At 39.7% G+C, this 18,497-nt stretch overlaps 1 protein-coding gene across 4 annotated transcripts in view; it reads right to left on the bottom strand.

Annotated features, from left to right (window-relative positions):
* LOC131942048 (tyrosine-protein phosphatase non-receptor type 4) overlaps positions 1 to 18,497 on the bottom strand; it is a 172,178-nt gene that overhangs the window by 136,114 nt on the left and 17,567 nt on the right. For all 4 annotated transcript variants that reach the window (XM_059301720.1, XM_059301722.1, XM_059301723.1 and 1 more), the window contains exons 6-7: positions 3,034 to 3,131; positions 2,833 to 2,953 (exon numbers count right to left, since the gene is read on the bottom strand). In XM_059301720.1, coding sequence (XP_059157703.1) covers positions 2,833 to 2,953; positions 3,034 to 3,131 — 219 coding nt within the window. The remainder of the gene's footprint in view (positions 1 to 2,832; positions 2,954 to 3,033; positions 3,132 to 18,497) is intronic.

The raw sequence follows: 18,497 nt of genomic DNA, 5'->3' as shown, positions 1-18,497 counted from the left end.
TTAGGTTTACCTGTGGTGCTTGTTTTTACCTGTGGTGCTTGTGTTTTAGGTTTATCTGTGGTGCTTGTGTTTTTACCTGAGGTGCTTGTGTTTTTACCTGTGGTGCTTGTGTTTTAGGTTTATCTGTGGTGCTTGTGTTTTTACCTGTGGTGCTTATGTTTTTACCTGTGGTGCTTGTGTTTTTACCTGAGGTGCTTGTGTTTTAGGTTTACCTGTGGTGCTTGTGTTTTTACCTGTGGTGCTTGTGTTTTAGGTTTATCTGTGGTGCTTGTGTTTTTACCTGTGGTGCTTGTGTTTTAGATTTACCTGTGGTGCTTGTGTTTTTACCTGTGGTGCTTGTGTTTTAGATTTACCTGTGGTGCTTGTGTTTTAGGTTTACCTGTGGTGCTTGTGTTTTTACCTGTGGTGCTTGTGTTTTAGGTTTACCTGTGGTGCTTGTGTTTTTACCTGTGGTGCTTGTGTTTTAGATTTACCTGTGGTGCTTGTGTTTTAGGTTTACCTGTGGTGCTTGTGTTTTTACCTGTGGTGCTTGTGTTTTAGGTTTACCTGTGGTGCTTGTGTTTTTACATGTGGTGCTTATGTTTTTACCTGTGGTGCTGGTGTTTTAGGTTTACCTGTGGTGCTTGTGTTTTAGGTTTACCTGTGGTGCTTGTGTTTTTACCTGTGGTGCTTGTGTTTTTACCTGTGGTGCTTGTGTTTTTACCTGTGGTGCTTGTGTTTTAGGTTTATCTGTGGTGCTTGTGTTTTTACCTGAGGTGCTTGTGTTTTTACCTGTGGTGCTTGTGTTTTAGGTTTATCTGTGGTGCTTGTGTTTTTACCTGAGGTGCTTGTGTTTTAGGTTTACCTGTGGTGCTTGTGTTTTTACCTGTGGTGCTTGTGTTTTAGGTTTATCTGTGGTGCTTGTGTTTTTACCTGAGGTGCTTGTGTTTTAGGTTTACCTGTGGTGCTTGTGTTTTTACCTGTGGTGCTTGTGTTTTAGGTTTACCTGTGGTGCTTGTGTTTTTACCTGTGGTGCTTGTGTTTTTACCTGTGGTGCTTGTGCTTTTACCTGTGGTGCTTGTGTTTTTACCTGTGGTGCTTGTGTTTTTACCTGTGGTGCTTATGTTTTTACCTGTGGTGCTTGTGTTTTAGGTTTACCTGTGGTGCTTGTGTGTTAGATTTACCTGTGGTGCTTGTGTTTTTACCTGTGGTGCTTGTGTTTTTACCTGTGGTGCTTGTGTTTTAGGTTTACCTGTGGTGCTTGTGTTTTAGGTTTACCTGTGGTGCTTGTGTTTTTACCTGTGGTGCTTGTGTTTTAGGTTTACCTGTGGTGCTTGTGTTTTTACCTGTGGTGCTTGTGTTTTTACCTGTGGTGCTTGTGCTTTTACCTGTGGTGCTTGTGTTTTTACCTGTGGTGCTTGTGTTTTTACCTGTGGTGCTTATGTTTTTACCTGTGGTGCTTGTGTTTTAGGTTTACCTGTGGTGCTTGTGTTTTTACCTGTGGTGCTTGTGTTTTTACCTGTGGTGCTTATGTTTTTACCTGTGGTGCTTGTGTTTTAGGTTTACCTGTGGTGCTTGTGTTTTTACCTGTGGTGCTTGTGTTTTTACCTGTGGTGCTTGTGTTTTTACATGTGGTGCTTGTGTTTTTACCTGTGGTGCTTGTGTTTTTACCTGTGGTGCTTATGTTTTTACCTGTGGTGCTGGTGTTTTAGGTTTACCTGTGGTGCTTGTGTTTTAGGTTTACCTATAGTGCTTGTGTTTTTACCTGTGGTGCTTGTGTTTTTACCTGTGGTGCTTGTGTTTTTACCTGTGGTGCTTGTGTTTTAGATTTACCTGTGGTGCTTGTGCTTTTACCTGTGGTGCTTGTGTTTTTACCTGTGGTGCTTGTGTTTTAGGTTTACCTGTGGTGCTTGTGTTTTTACCTGTGGTGCTTGTATTTTAGATTTACCTGTGGTGCTTGTATTTTAGGTTTACCTGTGGTGCTTGTGTTTTAGGTTTACCTGTGGTGCTTGTGTTTTTACCTGTGGTGCTTGTGTTTTAGGTTTACCTGTGGTGCTTGTGTTTTTACCTGTGGTGCTTGTATTTTAGATTTACCTGTGGTGCTTGTATTTTAGATTTACCTGTGGTGCTTGTGTTTAGGTTTACCTGTGGTGCTTGTGTTTTAGATCAGGGATGTGACCAGACCATGAAAAAAATTAGGAAATTTTTTTTGGACAAGAACTCCATTTTATTTATTTTTAATTTTTTTTTATCGCAATAAAAGCAGTCTCACACCGTTTCTAATTAATAGCTTTAAATAACTGACCACAATTTTGATAAATATTGAACTGAAAATATCAGCATAAAATTTAGACTTTTCTTCTTCGCTCTTAATTTCAGTGTTGAAAGGGATCCCTTCCAACACAATTAAGTATACATGTCATCTGGTTATGTGCCATTGATTTCAGCCTGCTCTTCTTTTTGGATTTGCTTCCATAGCCTTTGTCCAACCAAGAACAAACTACAAGGCAGCAGTTGTTTGATTTTGGAGTTGTCTCTTCTAAAAGAGTGGCTATCCCCAGCTAACAAGCCTCATCTGCCGAGAGTTTGAACTCAAGACTAACATATTCAATTGTCCGTTTGACCTATGTGCTGAAATACTTCATTTAAATAGGAATATATAGAATGAGGTCATTTTCCTAATTTTTAAAACTTCGTATAAAATCGGCACATATAAAAATCAGCGAAAAAATTTGTAGAATATGAAATCAGCTGAGGAAAATTGCAGTTGTAACGGAAAAATCGGATTTCTGCTAAAAATCTGAAAAATGACATCCCTGTTAAGATTGACCTCATGCTTGTTTTAATATTTACCTGTGATGCTTATGTTTTTCAGCAACCTGTTTTTCAAACTCTTCAGACTGGTTTGGTATGAATAGAAATCCACTCAAATATCCATCCTTGTGTTCCTCAATGTTAAAGTCTCCTAATTCCGCTGGTAAAAAAAACACCAGAAAAATTAGGTTTGATTCAACATTTTGAACAACAGCAAAGAAATGTTGAGCACCAACTTACACTGTACAGCATAACTTGCCAGCAGCACAGCTATTTGATCAGGACATACCAATTTCCCTGATAAGATATCTCGCTTGACTTGTAGAAAAAAGTGATATCTGAAAATAGATGTCTAGATATTTAAAATTGCTTGACTTGTAGAAAAAAGTGATATCTGAAAATAGATGTCTAGATATTTAAAATTGCTTGACTTGTAGAAAAAAGTGATATCTGAAAATAGATGTCTAGATATTTAAAATTGCTTGACTTGTAGAAAAAAGTGATATCTAAAAATAGATGTTTAGATATTTAAAATTGCTTGACTTGTAGAAAAAAGTGATATCTGAAAATAGATGTCTAGATATTTAAAATTGCTTGACTTGTAGAAAAAAGTGATATCTGAAAATAGATGTCTAGATATTTAAAATTGCTTGAATTGTAGAAAAAAGTGATATCTGAAAATAGATGTCTAGATATTTAAAATTGCTTGACTTGTAGAAAAAAGTGATATCTGAAAATAGATGTCTAGATATTTAAAATTGCTTGACTTGTAGAAAAAAGTGATATCTGAAAATAGATGTCTAGATATTTAAAATTGCTTGACTTGTAGAAAAAAGTGATATCTGAAAATAGATGTCTAGATATTTAAAATTGCTTGACTTGTAGAAAAAAGTGATATCTGAAAATAGATGTCTAGATATTTAAAATTGCTTGACTTGTAGAAAAAAGTGATATCTGAAAATAGATGTCTAGATATTTAAAATTGCTTGACTTGTAGAAAAAAGTGATATCTGAAAATAGATGTCTAGATATTTAAAATTGCTTGACTTGTAGAAAAAAGTGATATCTGAAAATAGATGTCTAGATATTTAAAATTGCTTGACTTGTAGAAAAAAGTGATATCTGAAAATAGATGTCTAGATATTTAAAATTGCTTGACTTGTAGAAAAAAGTGATATCTGAAAATAGATGTCTAGATATTTAAAATTGCTTGACTTGTAGAAAAAAGTGATATCTGAAAATAGATGTCTAGATATTTAAAATTGCTTGACTTGTAGAAAAAAGTGATATCTGAAAATAGATGTCTAGATATTTAAAATTGCTTGACTTGTAGAAAAAAGTGATATCTGAAAATAGATGTCTAGATATTTAAAATTGCTTGACTTGTAGAAAAAAGTGATATCTGAAAATAGATGTCTAGATATTTAAAATTGAACTGTACCCTTAGGTGCTTGGATGTATTTGAACAATATATATTCATAAAAACACATAATAGAAATGGGGTCCCAACAAAAATTCTTTTCCTTGCACATGAAACAAAACATCACTAAGCAGAAAGAAAACTTTTTCTGTACAGTGCCAGCACCAGGGTGCCATAGGCAAAACTTATTTCACGCTCCATTTCACACAAATTAATTTTAAAAATAAGATGTATAAGAATACAATAAATATAAAGTGACGAGTTAATTTATTATCAATTGAATAAGCGTCACAGGTAGACAACAAAACTTTTTGGTGCCTTACTTCCTCGCAAAAAGTTTTTCTACTTGCTTCATTTTCAGTTTCAAAACCTAGTCTGCTTTAAGTTTTAATGAATTTCAAATTTGAAAATCTGCATTCTCTACTAGCCACGTACATTGCAAGTGTTAATAGTATTATTCAAGGAAACAACATTAGGTACACAATCTTCCAATTTTTGTTGTACTATTTAGAGTACCTCTATTAAATAGACTGTATAGCCAAATGTACAATACAGAGAGACTGTATAGCCAAATGTACAATACAGAGATGTAACTGACTTCCTAAGAAAAAGCCAAAAGGGGGAGTAAGGGTGCAAAAAAATTCTGGGTTTTTCAAGGTTTTCTAACTTAAGAACCAATTGATTTAGGCCCTGTTCGCTTGTGTAACCACAACATAGTAAGCCTTCAAAAAATAAAGAAGCAGATAGAGTTTCTTTATTTTAAATTGATATTAATGTTCTATTTTTAAAAAAGCACTTGTAGAATGTGCTCAAGTGTGACCATGAAAAGTGGCTGGGGTAAAACAGTGTTTTTCTCAGCACATTTCTCTTTCATACTTTATAAACTTTCAAATCAAGTCGCCTTTTATTTTTGTCAATACAAAATAGAAAGAGAAACAAATAGTCTAGGTCGCTGTAAAAGCTTTCTGACGTTTATTATTTTTTTAAAAAAGCAGAGTTCCGTAACAACTGTAAAGTTACACCTCTGCTAGAGATAATACTATAAAGAACAACATTTATTAAGTTATATATAAGGTGCAGCCAAGCAGTCATACATAAATGATGTCACTTTAACCAGCCAAATTTTTAGCCCAACCCATATCCTCATTAGTAGCTCCACAGCCACACAATGAATGGCTTCAAAAAGTTTGGTCTTCAGCCCAAACCACTTCTCCAATATTTTTTTCACAACTGTCAACAACTTTTATCAAATGATGGAAAATAGTAAAATAGAGAGGTACACAGTGTTCATCTGTTATCACTCTTTCAACAAATAACATTTTCTTTAGCTCAGACATGCCTACCCCTGTCAGCCAAAAGTAGGAACAGTCATGGAACAGTCATGCCTCAAAAGAGGAATTTTCAGCCAAAAAGTGGAACATATGCGGGGACGCTACTTTACAAATTAAAAACTAATTAATTAAAAATTAGTTTCTAGACATTAGTAGACTTCTAGTTATGTATAACTAGTCTCTAGGCTACATTTAAATACTGCTTAATGTCAACTTACATTTTTTTTAAAGTTAAACAGTAACCAGAGAACCCGATACTTGTAAATATTGTAAGTAAACGGAAACATGTGCTAAAGGGAGATAATTGCTTTTCCTGGCTTTTTTTTTCAATTCAATGTATTACTTTTCTTTATTAATTATTTAAAAAAAAACAATAACTGGACAAACTTCGACAAAAACAAGACGGCAGAACAGGACATGATTTTTTGCAACAAAAAAAAAAAACGAAACAATTCTGCTTTTGGTAGGATGGTAGTCTGATAGCTAAAGCACATTCACACGGCCAAAGTAAGTTGTGGTAGGATGGTAGTCTGATAGCTAAAGCACATTCACACGGCCAAAGTAAGTTGACACGCCGTGTAGGATGGTAGTCTGATAGCTAAAGCACATTCACACGGCCAAAGTAAGTTGACACGCCGTGTAGGATGGTAGTCTGATAGCTAAAGCACATTCACACGGCCAAAGTAAGTTGACACGCCGTGTAGGATGGTAGTCTGATAGCTAAAGCACATTCACACGGCCAAAGTAAGTTGACACGCCGTGTAGGATGGTAGTCTGATAGCTAAAGCACATTCACACGGCCAAAGTAAGTTGACACGCCGTGTAGGATGGTAGTCTGATAGCTAAAGCACATTCACACGGCCAAAGTAAGTTGACACGCCGTGTAGGATGGTAGTCTGATAGCTAAAGCACATTCACACGGCCAAAGTAAGTTGACACGCCGTGTAGGATGGTAGTCTGATAGCTAAAGCACATTCACACGGCCAAAGTAAGTTGACACGCGGTGTAGAATAACTATTACACACGGTCAAAGTAAGTTGACACGCGGTGTAGAATGACTACTACACATCCCCTTACGCTTCTTCTGTAAACCAGCAAAAAAGTCATAAAGGCAGAGGGAAGATATGACCATTCAAAAAAGGGTATCAAAACAGAAAAATGGATTAGCTGAAAATATTTCAGATGTTATATAAAAAGTTAGTTGGCTGAAAAAAAAATTGTTTTTTGTTTGGCGGAAAATTTTTGATTATTATTCTGCAGAATTTTCCAGCAAAGTTTTTTCTCAGCTGGAATTAGCAGATTTTTGGAAAAAAGTGGAAAAGTTACATCTCTGAGAATAAAGCATTGGAATTTTTTTATATTGGTTGCTTTTCGGAAATTCATGATGATTTTTAAATCTGTTTAGAAAACAGCATCAAGCTTTGGAGCGATCTCTAAAAGAACATTAAAATAAAATACCAATCTGAAATATTTGAATGAATGGTTAAGGTGTTCCTACTTGTTTTTCTCCTCTGTGTTAGGTGTTAGGGTGTTCCTACTTGTTTTTCTCCTGTGTGTTAGGTGTTAAGGTGTTCCTACACTTGTTTTTCTCCTCTGTGTTAGGTGTTCCTACACTTGTTTTTCTCCTCTGTGTTAGGTGTTAGGGTGTTCCTACTTGTTTTTCTCCTCTTTGTTAGGGTGTTAGGGTGTTCCTACTTGTTTTTCTCCTCTGTGTTAGGTGTTAGGGTGTTCCTACATGTTTTTCTCCTCTGTGTTAGGGTGTTCCTTCACTTGTTTTTCTCCTCTGTGTTAGGTGTTAGGGTGTTCCTACTTGTTTTTCTCCTCTGTGTTAGGTGTTAGGGTGTTCCTACTTGTTTTTCTCCTCTGGTTTAGGTGTTCCTACTTGTTTTTCTCCTCTGTGTTAGGGTGTTCCTACACTTGTTTTTCTCCTGTGTGTTAGGTGTTAGGGTGTTCCTACACTTGTTTTTCTCCTCTGTGTTAGGTGTTAGGGTGTTCCTACTTGTTTTTCTCCTGTGTGTTAGGTGTTAGGGTGTTCCTACTTGTTTTTCTCCTGTGTGTTAGGTGTTAGGGTGTTCCTACTTGTTTTTCTCCTCTGGTTTAGGTGTTCCTACTTGTTTTTCTCCTCTGTGTTAGGGTGTTCCTACACTTGTTTTTCTCCTCTGTGTTAGGTGTTAGGGTGTTCCTACACTTGTTTTTCTCCTGTGTGTTAGGTGTTAGGGTGTTCCTACACTTGTTTTTCTCCTGTGTGTTAGGTGTTAGGGTGTTCCTACTTGTTTTTCTCCTCTGTGTTAGGTGTTAGGGTGTTCCTACACTTGTTTTTCTCCTCTGTGTTAGGTGTTAGGGTGTTCCTACACTTGTTTTTCTCCTCTGTGTTAGGTGTTAGGGTGTTCCTACACTTGTTTTTCTCCTCTGTGTTAGGGTGTTCCTACACTTGTTTTTCTCCTGTGTGTTAGGTGTTAGGGTGTTCCTACTTGTTTTTCTCCTCTGTGTTAGGGTGTTAGGGTGTTCCTACACTTGTTTTTCTCCTGTGTGTTAGGTGTTAGGGTGTTCCTACTTGTTTTTCTCCTCTGTGTTAGGTGTTAGGGTGTTCCTACTTGTTTTTCTCCTCTGTGTTAGGTGTTAGGGTGTTCCTACTTGTTTTTCTCCTCTGTGTTAGGTGTTAGGGTGTTCCTACTTGTTTTTCTCCTCTGGTTTAGGTGTTCCTACTTGTTTTTCTCCTCTGTGTTAGGGTGTTCCTACTTGTTTTTCTCCTGTGTGTTAGGTGTTAGGGTGTTCCTACTTGTTTTTCTCCTCTGGTTTAGGTGTTCCTACTTGTTTTTCTCCTCTGTGTTAGGGTGTTCCTACACTTGTTTTTCTCCTCTGTGTTAGGTGTTAGGGTGTTCCTACACTTGTTTTTCTCCTGTGTGTTAGGTGTTAGGGTGTTCCTACACTTGTTTTTCTCCTGTGTGTTAGGTGTTAGGGTGTTCCTACTTGTTTTTCTCCTCTGTGTTAGGTGTTAGGGTGTTCCTACACTTGTTTTTCTCCTCTGTGTTAGGTGTTAGGGTGTTCCTACACTTGTTTTTCTCCTCTGTGTTAGGTGTTAGGGTGTTCCTACACTTGTTTTTCTCCTCTGTGTTAGGGTGTTCCTACACTTGTTTTTCTCCTGTGTGTTAGGTGTTAGGGTGTTCCTACTTGTTTTTCTCCTCTGTGTTAGGGTGTTAGGGTGTTCCTACACTTGTTTTTCTCCTGTGTGTTAGGTGTTAGGGTGTTCCTACTTGTTTTTCTCCTCTGTGTTAGGTGTTAGGGTGTTCCTACTTGTTTTTCTCCTCTGTGTTAGGTGTTAGGGCGTTTCTACACTTGTTTTTCTCTTCTGTGTTAGGTGTTAGGGTGTTCCTACTTGTTTTTCTCCTCTGTGTTAGGGTGTTCCTACACTTGTTTTTCTCCTCTGTGTTAGGTGTTAGGGTGTTCCTACTTGTTTTTCTCCTCTGTGTTAGGTGTTAGGGTGTTCCTACTTGTTTTTCTCCTCTGTGTTTGGTGTTCCTACACTTGTTTTTCTCCTCTGTGTTAGGTGTTAGGGTGTTCCTACATTTGTTTTTCTCCTGTGTGTTAGGTGTTAGGGTGTTCCTACACTTGTTTTTCTCCTGTGTGTTAGGTGTTAGGGTGTTCCTACTTGTTTTTCTCCTCTGTGTTAGGGTGTTCCTACACTTGTTTTTCTCCTCTGTGTTAGGTGTTAGGGTGTTTCTACACTTGTTTTTCTCCTCTGTGTTAGGTGTTAGGGTGTTCCTACACTTGTTTTTCTCCTCTGTGTTAGGGTGTTCCTACACTTGTTTTTCTCCTGTGTGTTAGGTGTTAGGGTGTTCCTACTTGTTTTTCTCCTCTGTGTTAGGGTGTTAGGGTGTTCCTACACTTGTTTTTCTCCTCTGTGTTAGGTGTTAGGGTGTTCCTACTTGTTTTTCTCCTCTGTGTTAGGTGTTAGGGTGTTCCTACTTGTTTTTCTCCTCTGTGTTAGGTGTTAGGGTGTTCCTACTTGTTTTTCTCCTCTGTGTTAGGGTGTTCTTACACTTGTTTTTCTCCTGTGTGTTAGGTGTTAGGGTGTTCCTACTTGCTTTTCTCCTGTGTTAGGTGTTAGGGTGTTCCTACACTTGTTTTTCTCCTCTGTGTTAGGTGTTAGGGTGTTCCTACTTGTTTTTCTCCTCTGTGTTAGGGTGTTCTTACACTTGTTTTTCTCCTGTGTGTTAGGTGTTAGGGTGTTCCTACTTGCTTTTCTCCTGTGTTAGGTGTTAGGGTGTTCCTACACTTGTTTTTCTCCTCTGTGTTAGGTGTTAGGGTGTTCCTACTTGTTTTTCTCCTGTGTGTTAGGTGTTAGGGTGTTCCTACTTGCTTTTCTCCTGTGTTAGGTGTTAGGGTGTTCCTACTTGTTTTTCTCCTCTGTGTTAGGTGTTAGGGTGTTCCTACTTGTTTTTCTCCTCTGTGTTAGGGTGTTCTTACACTTGTTTTTCTCCTGTGTGTTAGGTGTTAGGGTGTTCCTACTTGCTTTTCTCCTGTGTTAGGTGTTAGGGTGTTCCTACACTTGTTTTTCTCCTCTGTGTTAGGTGTTAGGGTGTTCCTACTTGTTTTTCTCCTCTGTGTTAGGTGTTAGGGTGTTCCTACTTGTTTTTCTCCTCTGTGTTAGGTGTTAGGGTGTTCCTACTTGTTTTTCTCCTCTGTGTTAGGGTGTTACTACACTTGTTTTTCTCCTCTGTGTTAGGGTGTTCCTACTTGTTTTTCTCCTCTGTGTTAGGTGTTAAGGTGTTCCTACACTTGTTTTTCTCCTCTGTGTTAGGTGTTAGGGTGTTCCTACTTGTTTTTCTCCTGTGTGTTAGGTGTTAGGGTGTTTCTACACTTGTTTTTCTCCTCTGTGTTAGGGTGTTCCTACTTGTTTTTCTTCTCTGTGTTAGGGTGTTAGGGTGTTCCTACACTTGTTTTTCTCCTCTGTGTTAGGTGTTAGGGTGTTCCTACTTGTTTTTCTCCTCTGTGTTAGGTGTTAGGGTGTTCCTACACTTGTTTTTCTCCTCTGTGTTAGGTGTTAGGGTGTTCCTACTTGTTTTTCTCCTCTGTGTTAGGTGTTAGGGTGTTCCTACTTGTTTTTCTCCTCTGTGTTAGGTGTTAGGGTGTTCCTACTTGTTTTTCTCCTCTGTGTTAGGGTGTTCCTACACTTGTTTTTCTCCTCTGGGTTAGGTGTTAGGGTGTTCCTACACTTGTTTTTCTCCTCTGTGTTAGGTGTTAGGGTGTTCCTACACTTGTTTTTCTCCTCTGTGTTAGGTGTTAGGGTGTTCCTACTTGTTTTTCTCCTCTGTGTTAGGTGTTAGGGTGTTCCTACTTGTTTTTCTCCTGTGTGTTAGGTGTTAGGGTGTTCCTACTTGTTTTTCTCCTCTGTGTTAGGGTGTTAGGGTGTTCCTACTTGTTTTTCTCCTCTGTGTTTGGTGTTCCTACACTTGTTTTTCTCCTCTGTGTTAGGTGTTAGGGTGTTCCTACATTTGTTTTTCTCCTGTGTGTTAGGTGTTAGGGTGTTCCTACACTTGTTTTTCTCCTGTGTGTTAGGTGTTAGGGTGTTCCTACTTGTTTTTCTCCTCTGTGTTAGGGTGTTCCTACACTTGTTTTTCTCCTCTGTGTTAGGTGTTAGGGTGTTTCTACACTTGTTTTTCTCCTCTGTGTTAGGTGTTAGGGTGTTCCTACACTTGTTTTTCTCCTCTGTGTTAAGGTGTTCCTACACTTGTTTTTCTCCTGTGTGTTAGGTGTTAGGGTGTTCCTACTTGTTTTTCTCCTCTGTGTTAGGGTGTTAGGGTGTTCCTACACTTGTTTTTCTCCTGTGTGTTAGGTGTTAGGGTGTTCCTACTTGTTTTTCTCCTCTGTGTTAGGTGTTAGGGTGTTCCTACTTGTTTTTCTCCTCTGTGTTAGGTGTTAGGGTGTTCCTACTTGTTTTTCTCCTGTGTGTTAGGTGTTAGGGTGTTCCTACTTGTTTTTCTCCTCTGTGTTTGGTGTTCCTACACTTGTTTTTCTCCTCTGTGTTAGGTGTTAGGGTGTTCCTACATTTGTTTTTCTCCTGTGTGTTAGGTGTTAGGGTGTTCCTACACTTGTTTTTCTCCTGTGTGTTAGGTGTTAGGGTGTTCCTACTTGTTTTTCTCCTCTGTGTTAGGGTGTTCCTACACTTGTTTTTCTCCTCTGTGTTAGGTGTTAGGGTGTTTCTACACTTGTTTTTCTCCTCTGTGTTAGGTGTTAGGGTGTTCCTACACTTGTTTTTCTCCTATGTGTTAGGGTGTTCCTACACTTGTTTTTCTCCTGTGTGTTAGGTGTTAGGGTGTTCCTACTTGTTTTTCTCCTCTGTGTTAGGGTGTTAGGGTGTTCCTACACTTGTTTTTCTCCTGTGTGTTAGGTGTTAGGGTGTTCCTACTTGTTTTTCTCCTGTGTGTTAGGTGTTAGGGTGTTCCTACTTGTTTTTCTCCTCTGTGTTAGGTGTTAGGGTGTTCCTACTTGTTTTTCTCCTGTGTGTTAGGTGTTAGGGTGTTCCTACTTGTTTTTCTCCTCTGTGTTAGGGTGTTCCTACACTTGTTTTTCTCCTCTGTGTTAGGTGTTAGGGTGTTTCTACACTTGTTTTTCTCCTCTGTGTTAGGTGTTAGGGTGTTCCTACACTTGTTTTTCTCCTCTGTGTTAGGGTGTTCCTACACTTGTTTTTCTCCTGTGTGTTAGGTGTTAGGGTGTTCCTACACTTGTTTTTCTCCTCTGTGTTAGGGTGTTAGGGTGTTCCTACACTTGTTTTTCTCCTGTGTGTTAGGTGTTAGGGTGTTCCTACTTGTTTTTCTCCTCTGTGTTAGGTGTTAGGGTGTTCCTACTTGTTTTTCTCCTCTGTGTTAGGTGATAGGGTGTTCCTACTTGTTTTTCTCCTGTGTGTTAGGTGTTAGGGTGTTCCTACTTGTTTTTCTCCTCTGTGTTTGGTGTTCCTACACTTGTTTTTCTCCTCTGTGTTAGGTGTTAGGGTGTTCCTACATTTGTTTTTCTCCTGTGTTAGGTGTTAGGGTGTTCCTACACTTGTTTTTCTCCTGTGTGTTAGGTGTTAGGGTGTTCCTACTTGTTTTTCTCCTCTGTGTTAGGGTGTTCCTACACTTGTTTTTCTCCTCTGTGTTAGGTGTTAGGGTGTTTCTACACTTGTTTTTCTCCTCTGTGTTAGGTGTTAGGGTGTTCCTACACTTGTTTTTCTCCTATGTGTTAGGGTGTTCCTACACTTGTTTTTCTCCTATGTGTTAGGTGTTAGGGTGTTCCTACTTGTTTTTCTCCTCTGTGTTAGGGTGTTAGGGTGTTCCTACACTTGTTTTTCTCCTGTGTGTTAGGTGTTAGGGTGTTCCTACTTGTTTTTCTCCTCTGTGTTAGGTGTTAGGGTGTTCCTACTTGTTTTTCTCCTCTGTGTTAGGTGTTAGGGTGTTCCTACTTGTTTTTCTCCTGTGTGTTAGGTGTTAGGGTGTTCCTACTTGTTTTTCTCCTCTGTGTTAGGGTGTTAGGGTGTTCCTACTTGTTTTTTCCTCTGTGTTTGGTGTTCCTACACTTGTTTTTCTCCTCTGTGTTAGGTGTTAGGGTGTTCCTACATTTGTTTTTCTCCTGTGTGTTAGGTGTTAGGGTGTTCCTACACTTGTTTTTCTCCTGTGTGTTAGGTGTTAGGGTGTTCCTACTTGTTTTTCTCCTCTGTGTTAGGGTGTTCCTACACTTGTTTTTCTCCTCTGTGTTAGGTGTTAGGGTGTTTCTACACTTGTTTTTCTCCTCTGTGTTAGGTGTTAGGGTGTTCCTACACTTGTTTTTCTCCTCTGTGTTAGGGTGTTCCTACACTTGTTTTTCTCCTGTGTGTTAGGGTGTTAGGGTGTTCCTACACTTGTTTTTCTCCTGTGTGTTAGGTGTTAGGGTGTTCCTACTTGTTTTTCTCCTCTGTGTTAGGTGTTAGGGTGTTCCTACTTGTTTTTCTCCTCTGTGTTAGGTGTTAGGGTGTTCCTACTTGTTTTTCTCCTCTGTGTTAGGTGTTAGGGCGTTTCTACACTTGTTTTTCTCTTCTGTGTTAGGTGTTAGGGTGTTCCTACTTGTTTTTCTCCTCTGTGTTAGGGTGTTCCTACACTTGTTTTTCTCCTCTGTGTTAGGTGTTAGGGTGTTCCTACTTGTTTTTCTCCTCTGTCTTAGGTGTTAGGGTGTTCCTACTTGTTTTTCTCCTCTGTGTTAGGGTGTTCTTACACTTGTTTTTCTCCTGTGTGTTAGGTGTTAGGGTGTTCCTACTTGCTTTTCTCCTGTGTTAGGTGTTAGGGTGTTCCTACTTGTTTTTCTCCTCTGGTTTAGGTGTTAGGGTGTTCCTACTTGTTTTTCTCCTCTGTGTTAGGTGTTAGGGTGTTCCTACACTTGTTTTTCTCCTCTGTGTTAGGTGTTAGGGTGTTCCTACTTGTTTTTCTCCTCTGTGTTAGGTGTTAGGGTGTTCCTACTTGTTTTTCTCCTCTGTGTTAGGTGTTAGGGTGTTCCTACTTGTTTTTCTCCTCTGTGTTAGGTGTTAGGGTGTTCCTACTTGTTTTTCTCCTCTGTGTTAGGGTGTTCTTACACTTGTTTTTCTCCTGTGTGTTAGGTGTTAGGGTGTTCCTACTTGCTTTTCTCCTGTGTTAGGTGTTAGGGTGTTCCTACACTTGTTTTTCTCCTCTGTGTTAGGTGTTAGGGTGTTCCTACTTGTTTTTCTCCTCTGTGTTAGGTGTTAGGGTGTTCCTACTTGTTTTTCTCCTCTGTGTTAGGTGTTAGGGTGTTCCTACTTGTTTTTCTCCTCTGTGTTAGGGTGTTACTACACTTGTTTTTCTCCTCTGTGTTAGGGTGTTCCTACTTGTTTTTCTCCTCTGTGTTAGGTGTTAAGGTGTTCCTACACTTGTTTTTCTCCTCTGTGTTAGGTGTTAGGGTGTTCCTACTTGTTTTTCTCCTGTGTGTTAGGTGTTAGGGTGTTTCTACACTTGTTTTTCTCCTCTGTGTTAGGGTGTTCCTACTTGTTTTTCTTCTCTGTGTTAGGGTGTTAGGGTGTTCCTACACTTGTTTTTCTCCTCTGTGTTAGGTGTTAGGGTGTTCCTACTTGTTTTTCTCCTCTGTGTTAGGTGTTAGGGTGTTCCTACACTTGTTTTTCTCCTCTGTGTTAGGTGTTAGGGTGTTCCTACTTGTTTTTCTCCTCTGTGTTAGGTGTTAGGGTGTTCCTACTTGTTTTTCTCCTCTGTGTTAGGTGTTAGGGTGTTCCTACTTGTTTTTCTCCTCTGTGTTAGGGTGTTCCTACACTTGTTTTTCTCCTCTGGGTTAGGTGTTAGGGTGTTCCTACACTTGTTTTTCTCCTCTGTGTTAGGTGTTAGGGTGTTCCTACACTTGTTTTTCTCCTCTGTGTTAGGTGTTAGGGTGTTCCTACTTGTTTTTCTCCTCTGTGTTAGGTGTTAGGGTGTTCCTACTTGTTTTTCTCCTGTGTGTTAGGTGTTAGGGTGTTCCTACTTGTTTTTCTCCTCTGTGTTAGGGTGTTAGGGTGTTCCTACTTGTTTTTCTCCTCTGTGTTTGGTGTTCCTACACTTGTTTTTCTCCTCTGTGTTAGGTGTTAGGGTGTTCCTACATTTGTTTTTCTCCTGTGTGTTAGGTGTTAGGGTGTTCCTACACTTGTTTTTCTCCTGTGTGTTAGGTGTTAGGGTGTTCCTACTTGTTTTTCTCCTCTGTGTTAGGGTGTTCCTACACTTGTTTTTCTCCTCTGTGTTAGGTGTTAGGGTGTTTCTACACTTGTTTTTCTCCTCTGTGTTAGGTGTTAGGGTGTTCCTACACTTGTTTTTCTCCTCTGTGTTAGGTGTTAGGGTGTTCCTACACTTGTTTTTCTCCTCTGTGTTAGGTGTTAGGGTGTTCCTACACTTGTTTTTCTCCTCTGTGTTAGGTGTTAGGGTGTTCCTACTTGTTTTTCTCCTCTGTGTTAGGTGTTAGGGTGTTCCTACTTGTTTTTCTCCTGTGTGTTAGGTGTTAGGGTGTTCCTACACTTGTTTTTCTCCTCTGTGTTAGGTGTTAGGGTGTTCCTACTTGTTTTTCTCCTCTGGGTTAGGTGTTAGGGTGTTACTACACTTGTTTTTCTCCTCTGTGTTAGGTGTTAAGGTGTTCCTACACTTGTTTTTCTCCTCTGGGTTAGGTGTTAAGGTGTACCTACACTTGTTTTTCTCCTCTGTGTTAGGTGTTAGGGTGTTCCTACTTGTTTTTCTCCTCTGTGTTAGGTGTTAGGGTGTTCCTACTTGTTTTTCTTCTCTGTGTTAGGGTGTTAGGGTGTTCCTACACTTGTTTTTCTCCTCTGTGTTAGGTGTTAGGGTGTTCCTACTTGTTTTTCTCCTCTGTGTTAGGTGTTAAGGTGTTCCTACACTTGTTTTTCTCCTCTGGGTTAGGTGTTAGGGTGTTCCTACACTTGTTTTTCTCCTCTGGGTTAGGTGTTAGGGTGTTCCTACACTTGTTTTTCTCCTCTGTGTTAGGGTGTTCCTACACTTGTTTTTCTCCTCTGGGTTAGGTGTTAGGGTGTTCCTACTTGTTTTTCTCCTCTGGGTTAGGTGTTAGGGTGTTCCTACACTTGTTTTTCTCCTCTGTGTTAGGTGTTAGGGTGTTCCTACACTTGTTTTTCTCCTCTGGGTTAGGTGTTAGGGTGTTCCTACACTTGTTTTTCTCCTCTGTGTTAGGTGTTCCTACACTTGTTTTTCTCCTCTGTGTTAGGTGTTCCTACACTTGTTTTTCTCCTCTGTGTTAGGTGTTAGGGTGTTCCTACACTTGTTTTTCTCCTCTGTGTTAGGTGTTAGGGTGTTCCTACTTGTTTTTCTCCTCTGTGTTAGGTGTTAGGGTGTTCCTACTTGTTTTTCTCCTCTGTGTTAGGGTGTTCCTACACTTGTTTTTCTCCTGTGTGTTAGGTGTTAGGGTGTTCCTACTTGCTTTTCTCCTGTGTTAGGTGTTAGGGTGTTCCTACACTTGTTTTTCTCCTCTGTGTTAGGTGTTAGGGTGTTCCTACTTGTTTTTCTCCTCTGTGTTAGGTGTTAGGGTGTTCCTACTTGTTTTTCTCCTCTGTGTTAGGTGTTAGGGTGTTCCTACTTGTTTTTCTCCCCTGTGTTAGGGTGTTACTACACTTGTTTTTCTCCTCTGTGTTAGGGTGTTCCTACTTGTTTTTCTCCTCTGTGTTAGGTGTTAAGGTGTTCCTACACTTGTTTTTCTCCTCTGTGTTAGGTGTTAGGGTGTTCCTACTTGTTTTTCTCCTGTGTGTTAGGTGTTAGGGTGTTTCTACACTTGTTTTTCTCCTCTGTGTTAGGGTGTTCCTACTTGTTTTTCTTCTCTGTGTTAGGGTGTTAGGGTGTTCCTACACTTGTTTTTCTCCTCTGTGTTAGGTGTTAGGGTGTTCCTACTTGTTTTTCTCCTCTGTGTTAGGTGTTAGGGTGTTCCTACTTGTTTTTCTCCTCTGTGTTAGGGTGTTCTTACACTTGTTTTTCTCCTGTGTGTTAGGTGTTAGGGTGTTCCTACTTGCTTTTCTCCTGTGTTAGGTGTTAGGGTGTTCCTACACTTGTTTTTCTCCTCTGTGTTAGGTGTTAGGGTGTTCCTACTTGTTTTTCTCCTCTGTGTTAGGTGTTAGGGTGTTCCTACTTGTTTTTCTCCTCTGTGTTAGGTGTTAGGGTGTTCCTACTTGTTTTTCTCCTCTGTGTTAGGGTGTTACTACACTTGTTTTTCTCCTCTGTGTTAGGGTGTTCCTACTTGTTTTTCTCCTCTGTGTTAGGTGTTAAGGTGTTCCTACACTTGTTTTTCTCCTCTGTGTTAGGTGTTAGGGTGTTCCTACTTGTTTTTCTCCTGTGTGTTAGGTGTTAGGGTGTTTCTACACTTGTTTTTCTCCTCTGTGTTAGGGTGTTCCTACTTGTTTTTCTTCTCTGTGTTAGGGTGTTAGGGTGTTCCTACACTTGTTTTTCTCCTCTGTGTTAGGTGTTAGGGTGTTCCTACTTGTTTTTCTCCTCTGTGTTAGGTGTTAGGGTGTTCCTACACTTGTTTTTCTCCTCTGTGTTAGGTGTTAGGGTGTTCCTACTTGTTTTTCTCCTCTGTGTTAGGTGTTAGGGTGTTCCTACTTGTTTTTCTCCTCTGTGTTAGGTGTTAGGGTGTTCCTACTTGTTTTTCTCCTCTGTGTTAGGGTGTTCCTACACTTGTTTTTCTCCTCTGGGTTAGGTGTTAGGGTGTTCCTACACTTGTTTTTCTCCTCTGTGTTAGGTGTTAGGGTGTTCCTACACTTGTTTTTCTCCTCTGTGTTAGGTGTTAGGGTGTTCCTACTTGTTTTTCTCCTCTGTGTTAGGTGTTAGGGTGTTCCTACTTGTTTTTCTCCTGTGTGTTAGGTGTTAGGGTGTTCCTACTTGTTTTTCTCCTCTGTGTTAGGGTGTTAGGGTGTTCCTACTTGTTTTTCTCCTCTGTGTTTGGTGTTCCTACACTTGTTTTTCTCCTCTGTGTTAGGTGTTAGGGTGTTCCTACATTTGTTTTTCTCCTGTGTGTTAGGTGTTAGGGTGTTCCTACACTTGTTTTTCTCCTGTGTGTTAGGTGTTAGGGTGTTCCTACTTGTTTTTCTCCTCTGTGTTAGGGTGTTCCTACACTTGTTTTTCTCCTCTGTGTTAGGTGTTAGGGTGTTTCTACACTTGTTTTTCTCCTCTGTGTTAGGTGTTAGGGTGTTCCTACACTTGTTTTTCTCCTCTGTGTTAGGTGTTAGGGTGTTCCTACACTTGTTTTTCTCCTCTGTGTTAGGTGTTAGGGTGTTCCTACACTTGTTTTTCTCCTGTGTTAGGTGTTAGGGTGTTCCTACACTTGTTTTTCTCCTCTGTGTTAGGTGTTAGGGTGTTCCTACTTGTTTTTCTCCTGTGTGTTAGGTGTTAGGGTGTTCCTACACTTGTTTTTCTCCTCTGTGTTAGGTGTTAGGGTGTTCCTAC

The sequence above is a fragment of the Physella acuta genome, unplaced genomic scaffold, assembly GCF_028476545.2.
Source record: "Physella acuta isolate Inbredline_101_S28 unplaced genomic scaffold, ASM2847654v3 ptg000385l, whole genome shotgun sequence".
NCBI lineage: Eukaryota > Metazoa > Mollusca > Gastropoda > Physidae > Physella > Physella acuta.
Note: the sequence above shows the minus strand (reverse complement) of the source record. Positions and strands in the feature narration are given on the sequence as shown.